At 38.7% G+C, this 20,833-nt stretch overlaps 2 protein-coding genes across 6 annotated transcripts in view; one reads left to right on the top strand and one right to left on the bottom strand.

Annotated features, from left to right (window-relative positions):
* The window catches only part of ankle1 (ankyrin repeat and LEM domain containing 1), a 34,991-nt gene extending 15,980 nt beyond the window's left edge, over window positions 1-19,011 (bottom strand). The window contains exon 1 of one of the 3 annotated variants that reach the window (XM_087137276.1): window positions 18,746-19,011. In XM_087137276.1, coding sequence (XP_086993402.1) covers window positions 18,746-18,807 — 62 coding nt within the window. In that variant the 5' untranslated portion in view covers window positions 18,808-19,011. Of the gene's footprint in view, window positions 1-4,608; window positions 4,749-18,745 lie in introns of those variants that run through there. The other 2 variants (XM_087137278.1, XM_087137277.1) reach the window with 2 other exon arrangements.
* Window positions 336-16,967, top strand: LOC110987630 (lysosomal acid glucosylceramidase-like). 3 transcript variants are annotated; one of them, XM_087137280.1, is made up of 11 exons: window positions 336-468; window positions 2,263-2,371; window positions 3,881-4,075; window positions 4,622-4,774; window positions 5,374-5,507; window positions 6,255-6,436; window positions 7,167-7,404; window positions 7,889-8,116; window positions 8,493-8,656; window positions 10,758-10,877; window positions 12,658-16,967. In XM_087137280.1, exons 2-11 carry the CDS (start codon window positions 2,293-2,295, stop codon window positions 12,908-12,910), a joined length of 1,746 nt encoding a protein of 581 aa, XP_086993406.1. In that variant the 5' UTR covers window positions 336-468; window positions 2,263-2,292; the 3' UTR covers window positions 12,911-16,967. The 3 variants fall into 3 exon arrangements, 2 of the variants coding, with proteins under 2 accessions (XP_086993406.1, XP_022106205.1); XR_015425377.1 differs by lacking the exons at window positions 336-468; window positions 2,263-2,371 and adding exons at window positions 3,041-3,524; window positions 11,350-12,516 and having other exon boundaries at window positions 12,658-12,778; XM_022250513.2 differs by lacking the exons at window positions 336-468; window positions 2,263-2,371 and adding an exon at window positions 3,044-3,524.
* Window positions 19,012-20,833: the final 1,822 nt, after the last annotated feature.

The raw sequence follows: 20,833 nt of genomic DNA, 5'->3' as shown, positions 1-20,833 counted from the left end.
GATTTCTGCCTTTGGGAGACAGAAAGTATCAATTTGGCATTTTTTAAAATTTGGATGGAAACATTTTTCTTTTAAAAGTTTTTTTGTTATATACCTACATTTTTGGTGTGTTGTAGTCAAGTGAAGTTCTTTAGTTCGAACTGTGGTTTGCTGTGGCTTTCACGGTTTTTCATAATTTTTCTTGGCTTTAGATTTTTAGCTGCATTGATTTTGAATGGTCTGTTTGCATACATATTTGTGCATCTTTGTTGGTTCTTTTTCCATGACCATGTATAATCCTTAGTTCTCTGCCAGCAAGTTGCTGTTCTGGAACATGGACTCCATGCCCAAGGACAGCCAAAGCCCACTTTCTCAGAGGTCCCCATGAATGATACTGGAGTAGAGACTACCAATGACCTTGCTGCTTGAATGGAAACAAAGAGTGGTTGGTGAATACAGAGACAATTTCATCTGCGATGGCTAAGTATGGTAATATGGTGTACTTGATTAGCAGATTTTTTTATGGTTTAATAAAATAAACGTAAGTATATGTACATACATAATCTTAATTAATCTTTTATCGACACACTGTATGGAACCAGTATGCCTGTATTGAAAATTTTAAATAAAATGAAATCTAAATTTAGACTTACAGTGTAATCTTGATTCTATTGTTAACAAGAACCAGCTACATGTACCTGTACATGTATGTAGCACACTCACTTTCTGCTGTGATTCAAATCAAAACAAACCAGATTTGGTAATCATACTTTAGATAGGCCCCCCTCTCAATGACCAGAACATCAGCAAGTCATTGTATCAGAATTTCAAAGATTTCAAAGAAACCTACAACGTGTTGAAAGTACAATTAAGCTGCCTGAATGCCAACTTTGGGTCAGCTTATTAGTTTGTTTTACCTGTTAACCTGGACATCCAATGGGGTCAGCTAAACTTTTGACAGCACTCGCTGGCTGCAGGTACAATGTACATGTACTGTGTACATGTAATTTTAAGCACTTGGCACTTCACTGAAAACCCTGGATTGAGAAACTGTCGAACTTAAAATAACAGTCATTCACGTTTGTTTTGTTTTTTAACTATAATTTCAAACTTGAGGAATAAGTACCGGTACATTATATGGATTATTACGTACGTGTACAATGTATGTCCTACTGAACAGGTACATGTATGTCAGACCAGGCTAAAACTAACCAAGCATGCAGTGAACAATTCAGTTCGAAAAGTGTCATTCGTGTAATCAAACTCAACATTTTAAAATCACTTCTAACTTTTCTGATAAATCCAATTACATGTAACATTCAACCTTAAAATAAAAATGCGATCAGTAATTTATTTTCAAGAATCTGGATTTGAATCACAGGAGGCTCGAACTGACTACAGACAGACAGACAGACAGACAGACAGACAGACAGACAGACAGGTAACTCCTCTTCAAATAAGTAAAACAAAGTTCTCTTTCCAAGTTATTGGTACATGTACATGTGCACGTATATTCAGTGCCAGCATGACCAGCATGAAGTCAACTGAGTCTTAAATACATTTACTCAAGTACACTGAATTGAATCCTTTAATTTCTAAATATGCTTAACACAAACTGTGAGTTCGGTATAATTTGTGCATACCATGGTTGCACCTTTACAAAGGAGTAAAGCTCATATTATCAGGTCAATTACAGGTGTTATACTAGCACTAATTGGCCTGGTTTGTTTGATATACATGCACTGTACAATGCTTAAGTCCTGACAACTGTTTTGAGTGTCTATTGTAAATTCAGATTAAGAAGTCTCCTTTATTGGTAAAACATTTAATGTACATTAAAATCACAGTTCTAGTACAATACTTGTATACACGTACAGTACATGAAGCAAAAGCATGTACAAAGCACGTACATGTAATACCATCCATTGTACAATCTGTTCCCAGGAAATATACATGCATAGGTATGTACAAAGAAATGTCCAAAAGCAACATCAATGGTTCTCCTGACAATTCGTTTTTTTATCAGTTAAAGCTGAATATCAGTATTACACACAAGAGATATGGGCCTTTGTAATATTTACCATTCTCAATCAGTTGAGAGATAAAATTCCCAGGATAGTTGGCAGCCTGGCAACTGTAAATTTGCATATTACATGTATTTCACTCAACAGGCAGATGTACTGTTTCGGCACCATCAGTACGGCAAAGTTTACATTCTTCTTTCATTTCGAGATGTTTGTCTGATTTTCACTCAAACCCTACATATACATGTACTGTATACAGAGTAGTTGTCAACTGACCAATTCTTGAGGTATGTCTACCAACCAGTCTTCTACAATGCAAGGTGTCATCCTTACTTTGGTATTCTTCCACCTATCTTTGTGTGTTGTTGGTAAGTATTCTAAAACACGAGCTGGCCATGTCCTTTCATGTCACAAACAATTTCTAGTTTCAAAGTTGGCAATAACCAGAAACAAAAACTAAAGATACATACAGTGTATGTATATTTCTGTGGAGACTCAGTGAAGAAAATAACACGTAAAAACCTCTCTGACCTCTGCTAATAGCCTGAAGAAAAAAGACAGCAATAAGGAGCATCCTCTACAAGCAAAACTTAACGTGTAGCACGGTACATGTACCACTACATGTAGCTGCATTTCTCTTACACACAATTTTTATACAACTTTATACATGTTGTATAAACATTAACTTTATACATGTATTCTTCCAAAAACCTTCTACATGTATTGAAAAAATGCATTTTAAATGCATTGAAAAGTGGACTTCTTTAAACTTTTAGCATTATCCGTGCTTTCTTGGATAACTGAGGGCACTGTTGCCATGATGTCATCTACGGAAGACACACATGTACAGTAGTTCAGTGCATAGATTTTTTGTTCAACTTGTGGACCCAGAATTTACTGACTGGAAACATTTCTGAAAACGGATTGATGCTTGCTTATTGCTACATGTATGCACATAAACAACAATGAATAAGCAAAGGAGAGAAAATTTAGTCCAACAAAATCTTTATCAATGCAGGACTTTTGTTTACAAACTGACCCATGTAATATTGAGGCCTTTTTCCTGGTGACATCACAGTTTTGCTCATGAATATTGAAATATTCATTAGCATAGAAACCAAAAAGGCAATAAAATACCCTTTGAAATAGTGAAACAAAAGTTGTAAATACCAGTAAAGTTAATTAAGAGAGGAAGGTGCATTTTGAAGGTTTGTACCAGATTAAAACAAATTGTTTGCAGTTACCCTTTAATGGCATCATTAGTGTACATACATGTACATGTGTTACAATGAAAATGGAGGCTGATCATTCTAACAAGGCTGAATTTCATGTATGAAGGATGCAGCTACAACTTCTTTGATGCAAAGGCATAGTGCTTTAGACAGGTGCAAACGGTCCAAATATGACTACAGAGTACATGTACAGCTGGCATGGCTGGAGGTCGAAAGAGTTCATTTTTTACAGTGAGAGGAAAACCAGAGAACCTAGAGAAAAACTACATGTATCAGAGCTCAGGAAAGAGTAAGTAGTGTTACTAACATTTGCACAGGATGGAAAACGAGCCTACTATTTGCATGTACATGTAGACCACGGTTGGTGGCAGGTGAGTGCTTTATGCACATACATGTACATATAAATCATCCCATGCTACCCAAAAGCCTTTTATATGACTTTCAATAAAATGATAGACATGACAGATGCCTTTTCTTTTCATGGGGAGTAATAGTGGGCAAGTTTTTATGAAAAAGCACCTTCATTTTTAAATTGTCAGGCAAAGATACTGAGCTTTAACTTGGAGGAGTTATAAAAAAGTCGAACCATGCATTTTGTAAATCTTGTACTTTGTCTGATGTTGTAGTTTCAATGCTCTTTCACAGATGCAGAAGACAAGCCCTGCAGACAGAAGTATTTCCAGGGGGGAAGCTCTTTTGTATGTGAATGCTCTGCTGACTACTGTGATACAGTAGAGAGACATGGCAACATTCAACCCAATGAGATTGTAGAGTACAGCTCAAGCAGAGACACTCATCGCTTTTCAAAGACGGTGCTCGCTATGAATGAACATCCAGCTGGTAATGAGTCAGAAAGCCCCTTGGATTTGAACTATTAGTAAATGTTCAGTTCTTAAATTCAAGAAAAGTTTGTGCATAAATGACTGGCCTCACAAACTGTAAAACTGAAGAAAGAATGCAATTCATGTACATGTAACGGTACCCCAATCTAAACTAATGTGCATAAACAATGCACAAGTACCCTGTTTTGCCATTTTACAACTCTCCATGCTTTGTTTCAGTCTCTACTCCAAGCACATGTACTGGTATAAAGTTCAACTTGATTCTGCCCATTGAAAGTCATTACATGGACTTGCAAGTAGTTAAATAATAAGTACTGAAGAAATGCCAAAGTGGCATTGCATTAGCCCTAACAGTCTTCAACCCACCAAATAGTGAGGGATTGAGGTCTATTAGGGTTAAACCAGTAACCGTACATGTAAAACTTGTGTTTTACACTTGGTCAAAATGGATCCGGAAAGTTTTTGATACCTGTACAAGGAATAACAAAAGACAATCAGATTATGACACAGATCACATCCAAGTTTACTTACTTTTTTGTTGCAGAGAATGTGGAACTGTTGACAGTCAATTCCTCTGAAGAATATCAGAGAATTGTGGGGTTTGGTGGAGCCTTCACTGACTCAGCAACTATGAACATCTTGAATGTATCAAGCAAGGTTCAAGAAAATCTACTCAGGTCTTACTACTCTATGGAAGGTAAAAGTGTACTGAACATGTTCCAGGTCTTGGGGCGGCGATACATGTACATATGTACAGTGTACATGTACATACATGTAGTCTATAAAACACAATCCTGAACTCCAATACACATAGTGTGCATGTACATGTGAAATGTAGAGATGTTGGGAAATCTGTGCTTTGGTCAACATGTGCAAAAAGGCTCTAAAACCCAGTCATCAGAATTTATGCAAAGCCTCACACATGTGTGAGTTCCATCATATCCATGACAAACTGCACAAAGAAAATAACAGAAACTTAAAACCAATATGAGTACATTACAAAAACTCTTCCTGATGAAACACTGACAGAAAAGGGCAAACATTCAGTACCAGAACACTGTGCCCCGAAATTGTATTTCAAATCAGTAGAATGCGTGTGCCCAGAGATGTACATGTACACTGTACATGTACAAGTATGCAAGGTCATTATACGTGTATAATCCTGTACATTTTACCTACAAAGCACAATTCACATGATTAATGGACATCAGATTAAGTCTGAGGTCGCATAAATTTACTTTTACTTGTAATTCTTCCCTACTTTTTGTTCCTTTCTTTACTTATCGGTACCTGTAGGTATTGAATATAATATGGGTCGTGTCCCCATCCATAGCTGTGACTTCTCTCTGTCAGAATATAGCTATGATGATTATGATGGTGACTTTGATCTGGTCAACTTTACACTAGTATCTGAAGATTTAGATTTTAAGGTAAGGTACACGTAGCATTATTAGTGCCTTGTTCACTTTCATCAAATGATTCTGAAGAATTACATGTATATTGAAATCTAACAGAAATTCAACATTTGTCTTGTTCCTACTACATAGAAACCATGATGAAACTTGGGGCAATACTGACCAACACTTGCCTAAAAAAGTGAACCTGCCACCAGGCAAACTTTACAATAGAACTTTCAGCTAATTGTATATTGCTGGAGTCTCGTATGTTGTTTTCATGCAATGCTAAATACAACTTCTTACCAATTGGTCCTCATCATCATAGCCAATGAAATGTTTATGTATTTGCCAGTTGATGAGAACCATGACTGTATTAAAGGCTCATGCTTTCTACATTTGGGCCTATATGTATGTTGGGCTTTAGTTGTTGAAACAACACGTCTGCATTCACTTTATCTTTGCACAATCAGTCAATCTTATTGGAAGAATGATTTACCCATAATTCCACTATCAGCAACTTGCCTTTTCTTTCTAATTTGCTGTTGTGTTGGATTCTTTTCAAATGGAAGTGAAGGCCGAGATTTCATACAGAATCAACTGACAGTGCAATACAATCAAGTTATCATGCTGAATGACTAATTGCATTCAACATATACCAAATACAAATACATGTCCATGTATGTATAGCACAGAGAAAACCTTTACAGTAGTGGCAATAGCCCAAATACATTGTAGTTAATAGTCATCATTCAACACTCTCTGCTTTCTTTTCCCACATAGATCCCAGTAATTCAACGAGCTAAGGCCATGAGTGAGTACGACATCCGGCTGTTTGCCAGCCCTTGGTCTGCTCCTGCATGGATGAAGACTAACGGTATGATGCATAACACATTCAATCAAGGAAGACTCATCGGCAACCCTGGCCAAAAATACTACAAGACATGGGCAAACTATTTTATCAAGTATGTCAAACCATAGTCAAACAAAAGACTTCCATTTTTATGTATAATTCGTGGCTGCCACTATCCATGCATGTAAACATTGAGACTCCCCGATGAGACAATCTTTTTCCTTAGCGGTCAAACTAATCCTCTGTCAAAGTACATGTACATATAACGCTGTACTATAGTACCCCATACACATACATGTAAATGTATAAATGTACATGTACTTGTGACGTACAGCCTGATTGGTTAATTTGGCATGTACTATGCATGCACCGGTAGAGTATCTGTTACAATGTACCAGTTCTCTACATCATACACAAAGCAGCACACTGTCCATGAATGTTCAAATTCACATACAAAATGGAGTTCTTGTTGCGTGACCAGTCTGAGAATCATAATGGAAAATGACTACAAAAAAAAAGAACATGTACATGTACATACCTGTACATACCTGCACATGCACTGTACCGGTATATCAGAATTACAGTATCTAGAATTTAAGAAATGTTTGATGATGAATGTTTCCCGACTTTAACACCTCCTTCAAGTGAACTAGAGATCAAAACTGATTTGATTAGAAGAAAAAATCTTGATGAAAACAGAAGTGAGATTATTGGTCATTAAGTAGTACATGTAGTATAAAAGTTTTGCATCAGATCTACAAGTACATGTATGTTTTTGAAGAAAATTCCCCCCTCCCCCAAAGTCTAAACTCTTTGTCTGTGCTGACATTCTACATTGCAAGGTTTCTCAAAGCTTACGAGGAACATCATGTTCCCATGTGGGGGCTGACTGTGCAAAATGAACCCACAGCAGGGCTAGTTCCATTCTACAACTGGCAATGTATGGCCATGGAGCCACCTACTATGAGAGAATTCATCAAGATGGATCTCGGACCTGCTCTACATGACAATGGCTATGGACACATTCAACTCATGACACATGATGATAACTTGCCCGGTATACTGGAAGATACTGAAACCGTAAGCCACTTCTAAATGTCTATTTGGATTTTACATGTACACTGAACCATTAGTTTAGGAACAGATTTTACACTGTAGCAGAACTTGATTTCAAGTTCACCACTGCACGTACAAAAAACATGTACATGTATGGTACTGGTACATGTACATGCAGCTTTCCTGCACATGTACATGTACTGTACTTGTAGACAAACTGAAAAAATTCTACCAACAAACAAAAGAAAAGTTAGGAAGTGAGCTCTTAAAACACTCCATTGTCTTTTGAAACCAAGATATCATTTTGTCCCACTCTAATCTTTCTTTAACAGTTTAAACATATGAACTATGCACACGTGTGACTGGTACAACCATACATGCATACATGTACCTGTAGGCACAGGAAAGTGTATGGCTTAAAACTTGTAGACCATCTACAATCAAAATACTACATGAACTGGTACGTACAGTATACATGTGCCCATAATTTGCCTTTTCCCATTTGCAGATTTTGAATGACACCCAAGCCCGACACTACACATCAGGTATAGCCCTTCACTGGTATCAGGATAACCTCCCTTCAGCAGACTACCATCAGCTGGATGAGATCATGCAACATTATCCAGAACAATTTGTATTGGCCACAGAGGCTTGTGATGGGTACCAGTTCAATGCAGAACCAGTTATCCTAGGGAGCTGGGAGCGCGGTGAGGGCTACAGTTCTGATATTATCATGGTGAGGCAGATGTACCATACAGTACATGTACACAGAATGGATATCACAGCGGGACTCCTCTGTGTCCCATTATATCCTAACCCTGCTTCCACAATGTATGTACATTAAGTCCAATGTATATAATTATGTACAATAAACCAATAAGGGTGGGCAAGTTAGGGATGAACCCCAAACTGAACTGATTTGTAAATACATACATGTATATGTGTACATGTATGGTACCACTGTAAGATTTTGGTATAAAATTGGGTACCATACATGTAAAGATAGCCACACCATATAAACATGATAAATGTACATGTATGTTCATTTCTGATTGGTAAATCTACATGTACGCATCTTTTTACCAATACAAGGAAAACATTTTGACCAGCAGGATTTGAACCACTTTGTAGCTGGCTGGGTGGACTGGAATCTAGCTCTGAATATGCAAGGAGGACCTAACTGGGCCAAGAATGAAGTTGACAGCCCCATCATAGTGGATGCAGACAATGATGTCTTCTACAAACAGCCAATGTTTTATCATATGGGTCATTTCAGGTGCTGTAGCAATCATTTACATTTACACATTTACATGTATTACCTGTTCTTATCCAAAAAAATGGAAAATTTAACACTGGCATGTCCCTGGACACTTGAACTGGTACGGTACGTACACATGTACATGTATGTGAACATGGTGAATGAATGGTACTGTTGCGTTCCCTAAATATCAAGTCGATGGTAGCATGGACTTCATTAGTGTCTACGGGATGTGATACATGGGGTCAACAATTTATTAAAGGGTGGACGTGAAACAAAGGGGTTTGGGTGACAGTCAAACTGTATGGTTGGTTTATTGCTCTCACTTCTCTTCATCAAAGTTCAATAGGGATTTGAAGAAGGTGTAGCTTAACATAATACAACACACAAAAGGCAAAGTTATAGACAGGTGAAGTTGTATATGAGTGTAACTAAACTACGGTTTGGCAGGACCATTGGGAATGCAAGTCAGACGGAGTGGGTACGGTACGTGTGTGTAGCATCACACAACTAGGGTACACTCATCAGGCCGGGCCGTGGTGGGAGCTGTCCCGGACCACCACGGTGAGTAACAAGGGCTGGACGGGGCCAGCGCCGGTATGTACCGACTGCACTGCCGCTCAGACCGCAATGTGATGAGCGCAATGATAAAGTCGCCGCACTGTGTACCATTGGCTCAGCGTAGAGACGGGGAGGACTGGGCTAGTTAGCAGGACAAGGGTGGCGGGGGACACGGGGGTGTCTCGCCCGGCAATCGGTTCGGACGTAGCGGTGACGGGCCGCTACGACTCTCACTGGCACCCTGGGCTAATTCGTACCGCTCTCGCATCGGTCCAAGCTAAGCTAGCTGGCCATTCATATGGTTACATTTCTTCGCCATAAGAATGGTTATTATCGCACTTCTCTCGGTAAGGGTCCAGCCGCCGCACTACGTTGGGTTCTGCTCTCACAATAAGGGTTTGGTCCGCCGCACCTGACCGACGAGCTAAGGAAAATCTGCTCTATTTATAGGATTCTAGAGGCTTAGGAATTAATAAAATATGAGCGTCGCTGAACAGCTCAACCAATGAAAATCTTCCATCTCAAAGGGTCACATGACTTCCTGCTGGAGTCATGCGCAAGAATCTAAGGGTCGTGTGTAGCAATGTAAAATACAGAATAAGAAGTCACGTGTACAAAGTGTAGAGCCGGGTGCGTGAAAGTGCTTACCCGGTCATCTGTGGAGAATGATTGACAGTTACAAAGTTTGAGGTTTCTGGACATTAGCATTTCAGGGAACCTTACCACGCCCAACCACGCAGCCACATGGAGGGGAATTTCGACCTGCTAAAACTGAGCACAGAAAACACAAGGATAAAGGAGTGAAGGATCACGCCATCACGCCAGAGTACAGCATGAATAACTTAATACAAAATTAGCGTCTCTGCTACATGTCCATAATGCATAGCTGAGCTAAATAAGAGACCCTGAGAAATGCAAGGACCGAGAACGAGTAAAACTAGGGGGCGCTAGAATTCCAAGATTTGCGGGTGCGCAACAGTACAAATGCTCATACTTACATTTTCGCTATATGCCAGTCAGGGAGAACACTTCCTTTTCAAGGTTTTCCTGTTCAAATTATGTACCCCAAATTACCAGTACTCATCAAAACAGTTCTTAGAAATGATTGCTTGTTGGCTAATTCATTGTGACCAATACAGTATGTACATGTACCGGTACCTGCACATGCACTGTACATGTACATGTACGTACAATGTACACAATGAATCGATGAAGAAACCAACATTTACATGTGGGCCAGCAAAATATTAAATATTCAAGTACTTACATGTACATGTAGGGGGGAATAAACAACATTGAGTTTTTCAGCCTAGAATGACATCAAAGTTCTGCCTATGAACATGATGAACATGGAAATACATGTACATGTATTGAATCACATGATAAACAAGGTACAAGGTACATGTACCAAAATACCCATTCGGATAGCAAAATAGCAAAAAAATGTTGAATATGCCTATGGTTTAGACAAAATTACACTTTCAAGACTTAAGTGGGGTATTACAAAAAAGACATGTACATTTCTTGACCCTTTGACAATGATGTCTTTTTCTTGCAGTAAATTTGTCCCAGCAGGATCAGTGCGTATTGGGCTTCATAACTCCAATTCAACCAGCTCTCTTGACACTATTGCATTTAAACGTCCAGATGGTGCTTTGGCAGCTGTGCTTCTCAACAGGTAAGCGACCACATCCAAGCTACACATTTCCTCTTGTACGTACATGTATGCAATTGCACATCATGTGCACATGTACATGTACCAGACCATGCATATTTATGAGCATGCATCTACATGTATCTGCATGTACCAAGTCTGTACATGATATTCCCCATTGAGAAAATCCTACTTGTACAAACAAAAGGAAAACTATACATACCAGTACAGTTGTGCTCAAAATCATTCATATCCTTTGGAAATATCATTCAATGTACTTTTCTAAATTCTTCATTTGTAAAAGCTATTATGTTGGTACTTCCACTATATCTTTTGTCTATTTGTTGCAATACACAAACCCACTTCATTTGCATAATAATAGATACAGCCCGGGTTTCTTTTTTGCTCCTGGTCAAAATTATTCCTACCCGACAAAATCCCAAGAAAAAATGTCTTTTCATTCATACTGCTTATTTTTACTTTCTATGACTGCAAGAATCTTTGGCATGAAGCTATTTCAAGATGTTCCGACAAATAGAATAAATACCTTCTTTTGATGACTTTGTGTTCAACATTCTGATGAAATCCAACTCCCGCAAATTGTATAAAAGAAAAAAGTTTTCAGACCATTCTCAGTTACTTGTCATCGTGGCAAAGAAGAAGGAACTCAGTGAAGACATACGCCAGCGCATCGTGAATGCCCATAAAGAAGGCAAAGGCTGCAAGGAAATTTCCAAGCAATATGAGGTCCCTGTTGCAACAATTCAGAGTATCACCAGGAAGCATACGAGGTTCAGCACAGTGAAAAACCTCAATGGGCGTGGCAGGAAGTGCATAGTATCTCCTGGACTAACCTGAAAATCTGCCGGGAGGCCAACAATAACCTATGGATCACAACGAAGGCCCTAATTGATACCCTTGACAAGGCAGGGACGAAGGTGTCACGGGCAACCATCCAATGAGTATTGCACAAAAAGGACGTCTCCACAGACACAGGTCCAGGAAGACACCACTACTCAGGAAGAAACATAAGGAGGCTTGTCTGGCATTTGTTAGAGCACATCTGAACCAAGATCCTACATGTACCTTTTAGTCATCGGTTCTGTGGTCTGATGACACAAAGATGGAGTTGTTTGGCCACAAGGATATCGCCTACCGGTACATGTACATGTACGTCTGGAGAAGCATACAAGCCAAAGAGCACAGTCCCAACCTTAAAGAATAGCGGTGGCATGATAATGCTATGGCGTTGCTTCTCTGCAAGAGGCACAAGGAACCAAGATACATGGAAAGGGCATCATGAAAAAAGAGGATTATACCAAGATCCTTGATAAGAATGTGAAAGCGTCTGCTGAGAAACTCCAGGTAAGACCTGATCGGACATACCAGCAGGACAATGCCCCAAGCACACCGCCAAGGTAGTAAAGCAGTGGTTCAAAGACAATGGTGTCCATGTACTGGAATAACCAAGTCAAAGTCCTGACTTAAATCAAATAGAGAATCTGTGAAGGGAGCTGAAGACCTGAGTGATGGCCAGAAGACCATCCAACCTGACCCAGCTGGAGGCTTTTGCCAAAGAAGAGTGGGCCAACATCCCACAGGAGACATGCAAAATCTGGTGGACACTTTAGGAACCGTTTTGAGGCAGTCATCAAGAACAAAGGTCACGCTATTGACTATTAAGAAGAAACTTTGGTATATGTAAAGCTGGGTAGATGTAATATGTAAAGCACTCTATTATTTGAATATGTATTGTGGAGGTAGAATGCATTTTTCTCTTTTGTCAACCTCTTTTTTTTCCCAGGGGAGACACAGATGCACCATTCAGCATGCATGACATCAACAAAGTGGGCTACTTCAATTCATCAATCCCAGCACACACTATCAAAACATATTTGTGGAAGTTTGCAGATTCATCTCTGACCACGGAGTCTTCAGTATCTTCAGAACATCCTACTGTCTCTAACGACTGCAGCAGGGTACAGAATAAAGCTGCCTGGATTCTAACCACAGCCTGGATTACATGTAGTTTAATCACTATGGTTATCAAGATGTGAAATCACTTCATTAATAATTCAACAAAGTGTGTCAGAAACTGACTGAACATTTACAGGCTGTATACTGTACACATGTACCTGTCAATAAGCTTCAGAAAAAGGTACGCAGTATTTAAAGCAACACCAAGTATCACATAGTGTACTGGCACATGTAAACCCTGTGCATGTACAAAGCACATGTACGTTATAAGAACCATATACCGTAACAATCTATTTTTAAAAGGTCACAGTCTTTTGCATCAAATTAAACAGTAAATTACCATATCTACGCTTTTGCTGACTGCTTATAAGAATCCATGGTACAATACATGTTTTCAGACCTCTTTTTTCAGTTTCTGATAACAAAATGTACTGGTACCTGATACATGTACATGTATGTCTATTGAAACCATGACATTTTGTGTGCCACTTCATGTCATTTGATCATTAAAATATTTACAGTATACATGTACATGTAAGTTTCCCAAATTTCACAAAGGACACATGAACATGTAACTACTGACTTGACAAGTTACGCTCTGACTTGAAGATAAAGAGGGAAAAGTAGGGATTGAAGTCAAGTCATACATGTCCCGGTACCCCGTACATGTACGGTATCAATTTGTAAATGGCACTACTTTATGTACATGTACAATACACGTACATGTACATGTATGTACATTGTACTTCATGCTGATTTTACACCATTCTTACACATGTGTTAGCAACCAGATGGGATATGAGTTAAAAGTCAAACAAATGTGCAAATGGTTTTCTCATTTATTTTATTAGCAAATTTATTCCACTGATGAAAAAATTTGTTTGCATGTATATGTACCGGTATATATGAACCTTTGTTATTTGCTATGATGGGTGATAAAGGTAATAAGAAATAACCTTGATGGACTCATTAGCAAGCATGCATCACTGGAATGAGAAAATAAACAAAAGGCAGTAACTTTGGGCATGTGTAAAACTTTGTTCAAAAATTACTATTTGCCATGTTTGTAATTCTGTGTCAATTCAATATGCTTTTGGACCGGACCAGCACAGATAGAAACCAAATTTGGTGTGCTGATTGGATTCCAAGAGAAACTCGCGAACCCAAATTTCATGTCAATTGGCAACCTAGCTTTTGAGATACGGGTTAACAAACTTTTGTCTAACATACATGTAGCTTAATCCGTTTTGTTTGGACAGCCATACATGTACATGTATGTCCTGAAGTAAAGCACCCACAGAAATATCAAAAGTATTCCATGAACCACTGAAAAATTATGCAAATCTACTCCTTTGACCTCGATTTTCAAAAGTGCACAGTTTTCAAAATGAATGATAAATGTAACCAACATTTCGAGAAAGATTTAGGATGGGCACTCTTATAGTTTGGAGTTATGTTTATTTGAACCTTGGCAAAAACTGAAAAGTATATGAATTGTACAATTTAAACATGCATTTTTGAAAATTAAACATTTTTTGCAAATCGAGGTCAAAGGTCATCTATTTGCATATTTTACAGTTGTATGTGGGATGATTTTAATTGTATCTCTGTGGGTGCTTTACTTGAGGAAATATAGGGCTGTCCAAACAAAGCATTTCAATCCTTGACGGTCGGGTCCCAAAGCATGTTGAATTGACAAAGCAGGTCAAGTTAATTAGTCAAAATTTTTTTAACCTGTATCCCAAAAACTAATAGACTGATTGACAGAAAATTTCAGTTCTGGGGTTTTCTCAAGGAATCCGATCAACAAACCAATTTTTGTTTCAATCTTGTTATCTATGGTCAGGTCCCAAAGTGTGTTGAATTAACACAGAATGACCCATGTACATGTACATGTATACATGTATCAACAACCAGTATTGAATCATTAGCAAGCATGCATCACTGAAATCAGAGAGAACAAATAAAAGATGGTAACTTCTGGCATTTGTAAAACTTTTTTTTTAAATTGTAAAAAAAAATGTTTTACAAATTAGTAATTACATACGTTTTGGCTATAAATTAAACAATGTGGAACACCAAATTTCAAATTCAACCAAAGTATTTCACTCATTTCAAAAGCATAATAAATTGTGCACGTATATAACAAATTTAGAACAAGTGAGTTGTCTACTGATCCTGTATAACATACATTTTTACAAAAGACATCTTTTGAAAAGAATTCTTAATTCTGCTCAGAAGTTTAGGCCTCTGTGCACACTGCAGCATAAAAACCATGCAAACTTCAAAGAATGTTTCATACAGTATCTAAGCTTACTTAATCTCCTTCTTAAGCTTCAACTCATTTTACTCCCACCCCCATGTTGGAGATAAATGTAAATACAAATATTTGTGTTTTGGAGGAGAAATTTTGAAGTCTGTGAGCACCACTCAAAAAATCAATAGGGAAATAGTTCTAACATACATGTACATGTACACTTGGTTTTTACATTGATATTGTAATAGCATACATGTACATGTACAAGCATCTTCCCTTTCAGAAACAAAGCTTTCAGGTGATAAAAACAAGTTGGCATTTGGGAAGACAAAACAAAAAAGCAACTTGTGCTCAAAAAGTACCGGTAAATAATCAGGAATTCAGGATCGCATGACATCTGCAGTTGTATCGGAGACTTTGATGTCCACGACTGGGACCGCGACCAAGGCATTGGAGAGTACTGAGACCAAGACCAAGCATGCCAAGACCCTGACCCACTCCTTTAAGACGGAGACCAAGACCTGTTGATACCAAAACTTTGGAAGGTCGAGACCAAGACTGAGACCTGCACTTCTGAAACCAAGACAAAGACCCACTCCTTTATGACCGAGACTTCAAGACAGAGACTTTTGCAGGTCAACACTGAGACCTGGAATTCCAAGACCAAGACCAAGACCAAGACCCACTCCTTTAAGACCGAGACTTCGAGACAGAGACTTTTGCAGGTCGAGACCGAGACCGAGACCTTGACTTCAGAGACCGAGACCAAGACCCACTCCTTTAAGACTGGGACCAAGACTTTGAGACAGAGACTTTTGCAGGTCGAGACCTAGACTGAGACGGAGACCTGGACTTCCAAGACCAAGACAGAGACCAAGACCACCCATTAAAATGTATACTTATTTTATACAAAGGTAAAAGAGGACAACTAACATACATGCAAGATGATAAAATGATACTGAATGTATCAAATAAGTGGTCAATCTTAAATTCAGGGTCCAAAAGTGTGACATTTTTGACTCCCTGTTACATCTGACCTGTGAAATTTAACATGGAAATATCACGGAAATTGATTTCAAACTACAGTACATGTATTCTTATTTGACAGGTAATTTCCATTAATTCATCATTCTTGGAAATTTTAGAGAATGTGTTCTGAATTACAAAATCACATGTCAGATGTGACAGGGACACGAAAAAAATGGGCATCTATTTTATAGAATAATCCACTTTTGCAACACATCATCAAACAGAAACACAGGTAGATATATTTCTTCAAGACTTGACACTCTATTTTACCTCTGGGAAATACAATGTATTTGTGATGAGCTGCAGACTTTTGATATGTCAATACCAATAGCAGAAGTACGGTTTAATTATATGTGTGTATAACCATGAACTCCCAAACCTATTTTCATTTAATTTCAACTAAAATGTATGGCATATATATTGAGGTTGGGCTCTCCCTTAACAATTTTTGCCTTTTCTTTCATCAAGGACCACGATGGAATATACAATGTATGTTTCATACCAACCTATTGGGCATGATGTGTAAAATACCAAAATATGAAGTGATCTTTATGATCCTTAGCCTAGTTAGAAAGGTCAGTTAGCCCCCCAAAAATTACCCACTGGTATGGTATTTCCACACTGAATGTATTAAATCATCATTTTCAACCTGAATGACCCAACTGATACAAACACTAAAACTTCTTGGGGGGTGAACAAAAAGTTAAGAAAAAAATATATATCCAAATAAGATCTTGATTTATTGATGACAAATGAGGGAAAAGAAAAATAGCATCAGGTTTAACATACTTTCCAAATCTACATGTAATTAAAACAAAGACGTTCTTGTTGGACTCAACATTAGATTTTCAAGGATTTAACTGAAATTCTGGCACGGTAGGGATGCATTATACTGAATTCCATCTGAGCTGAACACACGCTGAACCAGGCACTCAAACCTGGTTTAGATAAGCCTGATAGGCCCCCCCAAAATACTTGGTCTCTGGTCAGACCAAAGTCCCAGAACTGATGTGGCGATGCGGTGGTTTTTTTGGGGGGGGGGTTGACGTTGGCTTTTTAAGACTGGCTACGGAGACAGAAATGAGTGACATATTTGATCAAAGAGCAAAGGCTAGTAGTAGCACGTCGCATGTCATGCCGCCATTGTTGTTGATCAGCTGGCTGCAACTTTGTAACCTACATGTACCTGTGGTCTGTTTGTGTTCGACATCAGCATTACTCAGTCGTAACGGATCTATCACCGGGTACGAGCGACCCGCAAATTAGTTCCTTGAACAAATTGTCCTTTTGACTTGTGGACTTGTGGCTGGGAATCAGTCTACTCAGGCAATGCAGAAATAGAGGGTGCTGTTTTGAAAATTTTGAGAAAAAAATGGAAAAAAAATTGATGCACACGTTCAAAATCAACGCGTGCGCTGACCAGAGACCGACTGGTTTTTTTTTTGCCTAAGTGAGGGATACTTTGTGTGGTGCTACTACCCAAACCGTACAAGACCGTTGAAGTGCTTCCAACCTCATCTCCATCTCCAATACTTTACAAGGCTGTCTTCTGAATCACTACAGCTTGGGGTGAGGCTGCGGTACGCTGTACTGACTAGTCTACATTCAAGCATCAACTTCATTCTTTATCATGAAAATTTGAACATTACGGTGTTGTATTTACATCCATGTTTGGATGTAAAAAAAGTTCAATTCAGCACTGAAAATGTTGAGCCATTTACATGTACTTAGAAATCATAGTGTCATCATAGGGTTTGTACATGTACACAGGGTTTCAAATGACGTCTATATCTGAATGAAACACTTTCCATGTTAAAACAAGGTGATTCACCACTCACAGGGTACAAGTAGTCTGACAAGTCTTAAGTACACCATATGTACATGTATGATGTAGTTGAAGGCCTACTTGAACCATCGCCAGACATTGCCAGACAGGGGATTGTTTACTTGGCATGCTTAGGGACCCCCCAGTTTTTTGACATTTCAATCTTGCAAAACTGGAAAGCCCCCCCCCAAAAAAAGGCAACACTCTCTTTATTGTGCTGATCCTATTTTTGGAGATTTCAAATTGTAAATTGTGAGAAAATGTGACTTTCTTATTGATAAACTAGCCATGCAAATTTCAATCCACCAAGTGTCATACATGTGTTAAAACACTCACACTCACAATTTCCCCTCAAAATTTCCCTCACAACTCGAAACCCTGCCCTTTTTTGACAATATTAACCCTACAGTTATTGAGCATGATGTCACACTCACAGTCATCACCCAAGGTGAATTCAAAAGTTAAAATGTAGGCCTTGCTCTCCCTTCTAGTATAGGAACAGGGTCCCCAAATTTACAATCCCTGCCAGACAACGTCCAAATGCAATTTGTAGGATCCAGCACAAATTACCCAGACTTGGCCTATACTGTACACAGGAATGTACATGTACGCCTACAATGCGAAGTCTGAACTGCCAGTGCCATGACTGCAGCCTACTACTACATGTACATGTAAGTGCGGAGCATGATTTAGGCCAGGCAGGCCTATACGGATGATGTACATAACAGGGCCTAGGCCTACATGTATGTTCCAAATTGTATTTGTAGGCTCATCATGACATGGTCATGATGCATGATAACATACCCGAATATGTCTTGCTGGATGGCTTTGACAAGCGTTTCAGTGAGAGCCATTTCTTCGTCCATTTTGCTTTATACAGATTTTCGCAGTAAGGAGGAAAATACATTACTAAAAATTACTAGGCTAATGTTGTCTGCCGGGAAAAATGCTGACACCAGTGACAAACGTAAGCACTTAACAGACGCAGGAGGCCAGTACTGGCCTTATGCATTTCAACTTTTCCGCGGGCCAACGTGCAGTCTGTTGCTGAATAAAATTAAACATATCCGAACGTACAGAAGGAATAGGGAGCCACACTTTAATTCTTTTCAACTTTCTAGTCTTTTTCAAGACGCTTCTTTCGAATCCCAATTCACACAGCCAAAGGTGTTGTTTCGATGTAGCGCGCCCTCTGCAAGTGATTCTGCATCTGCTTCCGTCCGTCCACACAAACAGTCACGTACACACAGTATCAGGAGGATTTTAAAGCAAAAAGGAAACTAATTGAAAAATTTTTCGGACTTGCACAGCCGTTGGATGTCCTCAGTCTGGACTGTCGATAACCGCGCGGCTGGACTTGCCTCTCAGTCGTAAGTTTTATTTTTTAAAACAAAAATCATACTGATCGCAGTAGACCTAACTAATGTAAAAATGATTTTGGTAAATATATATTAGTAGCGGGAGTTTTGTTCAAGTTCACAATACAACTAGTTACGGTCCGAACAAAATATATAAGCACATTTGCAATAATCGGTTTCCAGTCAAATTTCGAAACCTGGCCTGTCCTTATTGATTGGATCTTTTTAGTGGAAACTATTTAGTTTATATGCCCTCAGTTTTTCATTGACATCATTTTGTTTTACCTTGCGTCAAACGAATGGCTTCCACGCTCTAGTCGTTTTTTTTAACTATTTTTCTTAATGACAAAAAAAATTAATGGCCAAATGCAATCAACTCCCGTTTTTGTCTACCTTTTTTTTCATGCTGAACAGCCTAGTTAAGTCACCTTTAATGTCGGGGATTCCCCTTAAAACCAGAAAAAACTTGAACGATTTTCGAGTCGGCCTCTTGCCAGGTCCCAAGGGAATGTGTATAAACATGGTAACAACTCCGCCACGTGGGCCATGGCAACTTAAACGACCGTTTCAATTTGAACTTGGGTTAGTTTATGTTTTAAATACAAACATAGTCTTTTACCGCAATGTTTCTTCATACCCCCTAGAAGTGCATCTAGACTGGGCAGTTCTGTTTCCAAAATAGTCTTATCTCACGATGCGTGTCCTTTGGGAACAACCAGATCTGACAAGACTCTCAACGCTAAATACATTTACTAGGAAACTCAAAACCTACTACCTTTATCAGTTTGTATAATGAAAATCCGATCATGTAATCATGCTCATCTACCGACTTCCATTGAAGTCTGGTCTCAACTGTTAACATACTGTGTCTTACTGTTCGGTCTATCCTGCCAGTGTATGTATGTCTCCTGTCTTCTGTCCGATGTTTCTTGTCCAGTCTGAATGTAATAGGGAAAGCCTGAGCCCAAAGCTCAGTGCTTCTTTTTCTCTACATGTTGGTAATAATTTAGACTATGTACAATTACCAAATTTAATACACCAGTTCCCATTAATTATAACAAATTTCACTTTGTATGTATGATATTGACGTACCTGGGATTTCATTTGTCGCGGACATGAAAATAAACTCCTTTAATTTCTTTGATAGAAACGATTTGCAAAAAAACTTTCGTATGTAAACGGGTTGAGATGTCATGTGTCCGCCACAATTTTTACCAGGGCATGCAGTCGAAAAAAAAACCAACAGGGGAAAGAATGAAAGTACTGATGCCTGAACTCTTGAAACACGAAGACTTTTGAAGAGCTATGCCCCCCTACATCTGGGCGTTATAAATAAAAATTAATTACAAAGTAGAGGAAAAAAACACCCCAGCAGCTTTTTTGGGTAATTAATTCTACGTATAATAACTGGCTATCCCACCCATCATGTAAGGCATTATGTACAGCAATGCATTATGTCGCTTAGCATCAAATCAGACTTGAATGGAGTCTATGACCGTTTTCGAAACGAGTGAATTCGTCTGGACTCGGTTTC

This window comes from Acanthaster planci, linkage group LG05 (assembly GCF_054643075.1).
Source record: "Acanthaster planci isolate LZ-2023a linkage group LG05, COTS_SCS, whole genome shotgun sequence".
NCBI classification, from domain to species: domain Eukaryota; kingdom Metazoa; phylum Echinodermata; class Asteroidea; order Valvatida; family Acanthasteridae; genus Acanthaster; species Acanthaster planci.
The sequence above is the reverse complement of the archived record's forward strand: the minus strand, read 5'-3'. Positions and strand labels throughout refer to the sequence as shown.

Coding starts and splice junctions, on each gene's coding strand:
- LOC110987630 (XM_022250513.2), top strand. CDS start 3,434: ATGGCTGGAGGTCGAAAGAGTTCATTTTTTACAGTGAGAGGAAAACCA. Junction 8,117..8,492: donor ACAGTTCTGATATTATCATG/GTGAGGCAGATG, acceptor TTTGACCAGCAG/GATTTGAACCACTTTGTAGC. Junction 8,657..10,757: donor TATCATATGGGTCATTTCAG/GTGCTGTAGCAA, acceptor TTTTTCTTGCAG/TAAATTTGTCCCAGCAGGAT.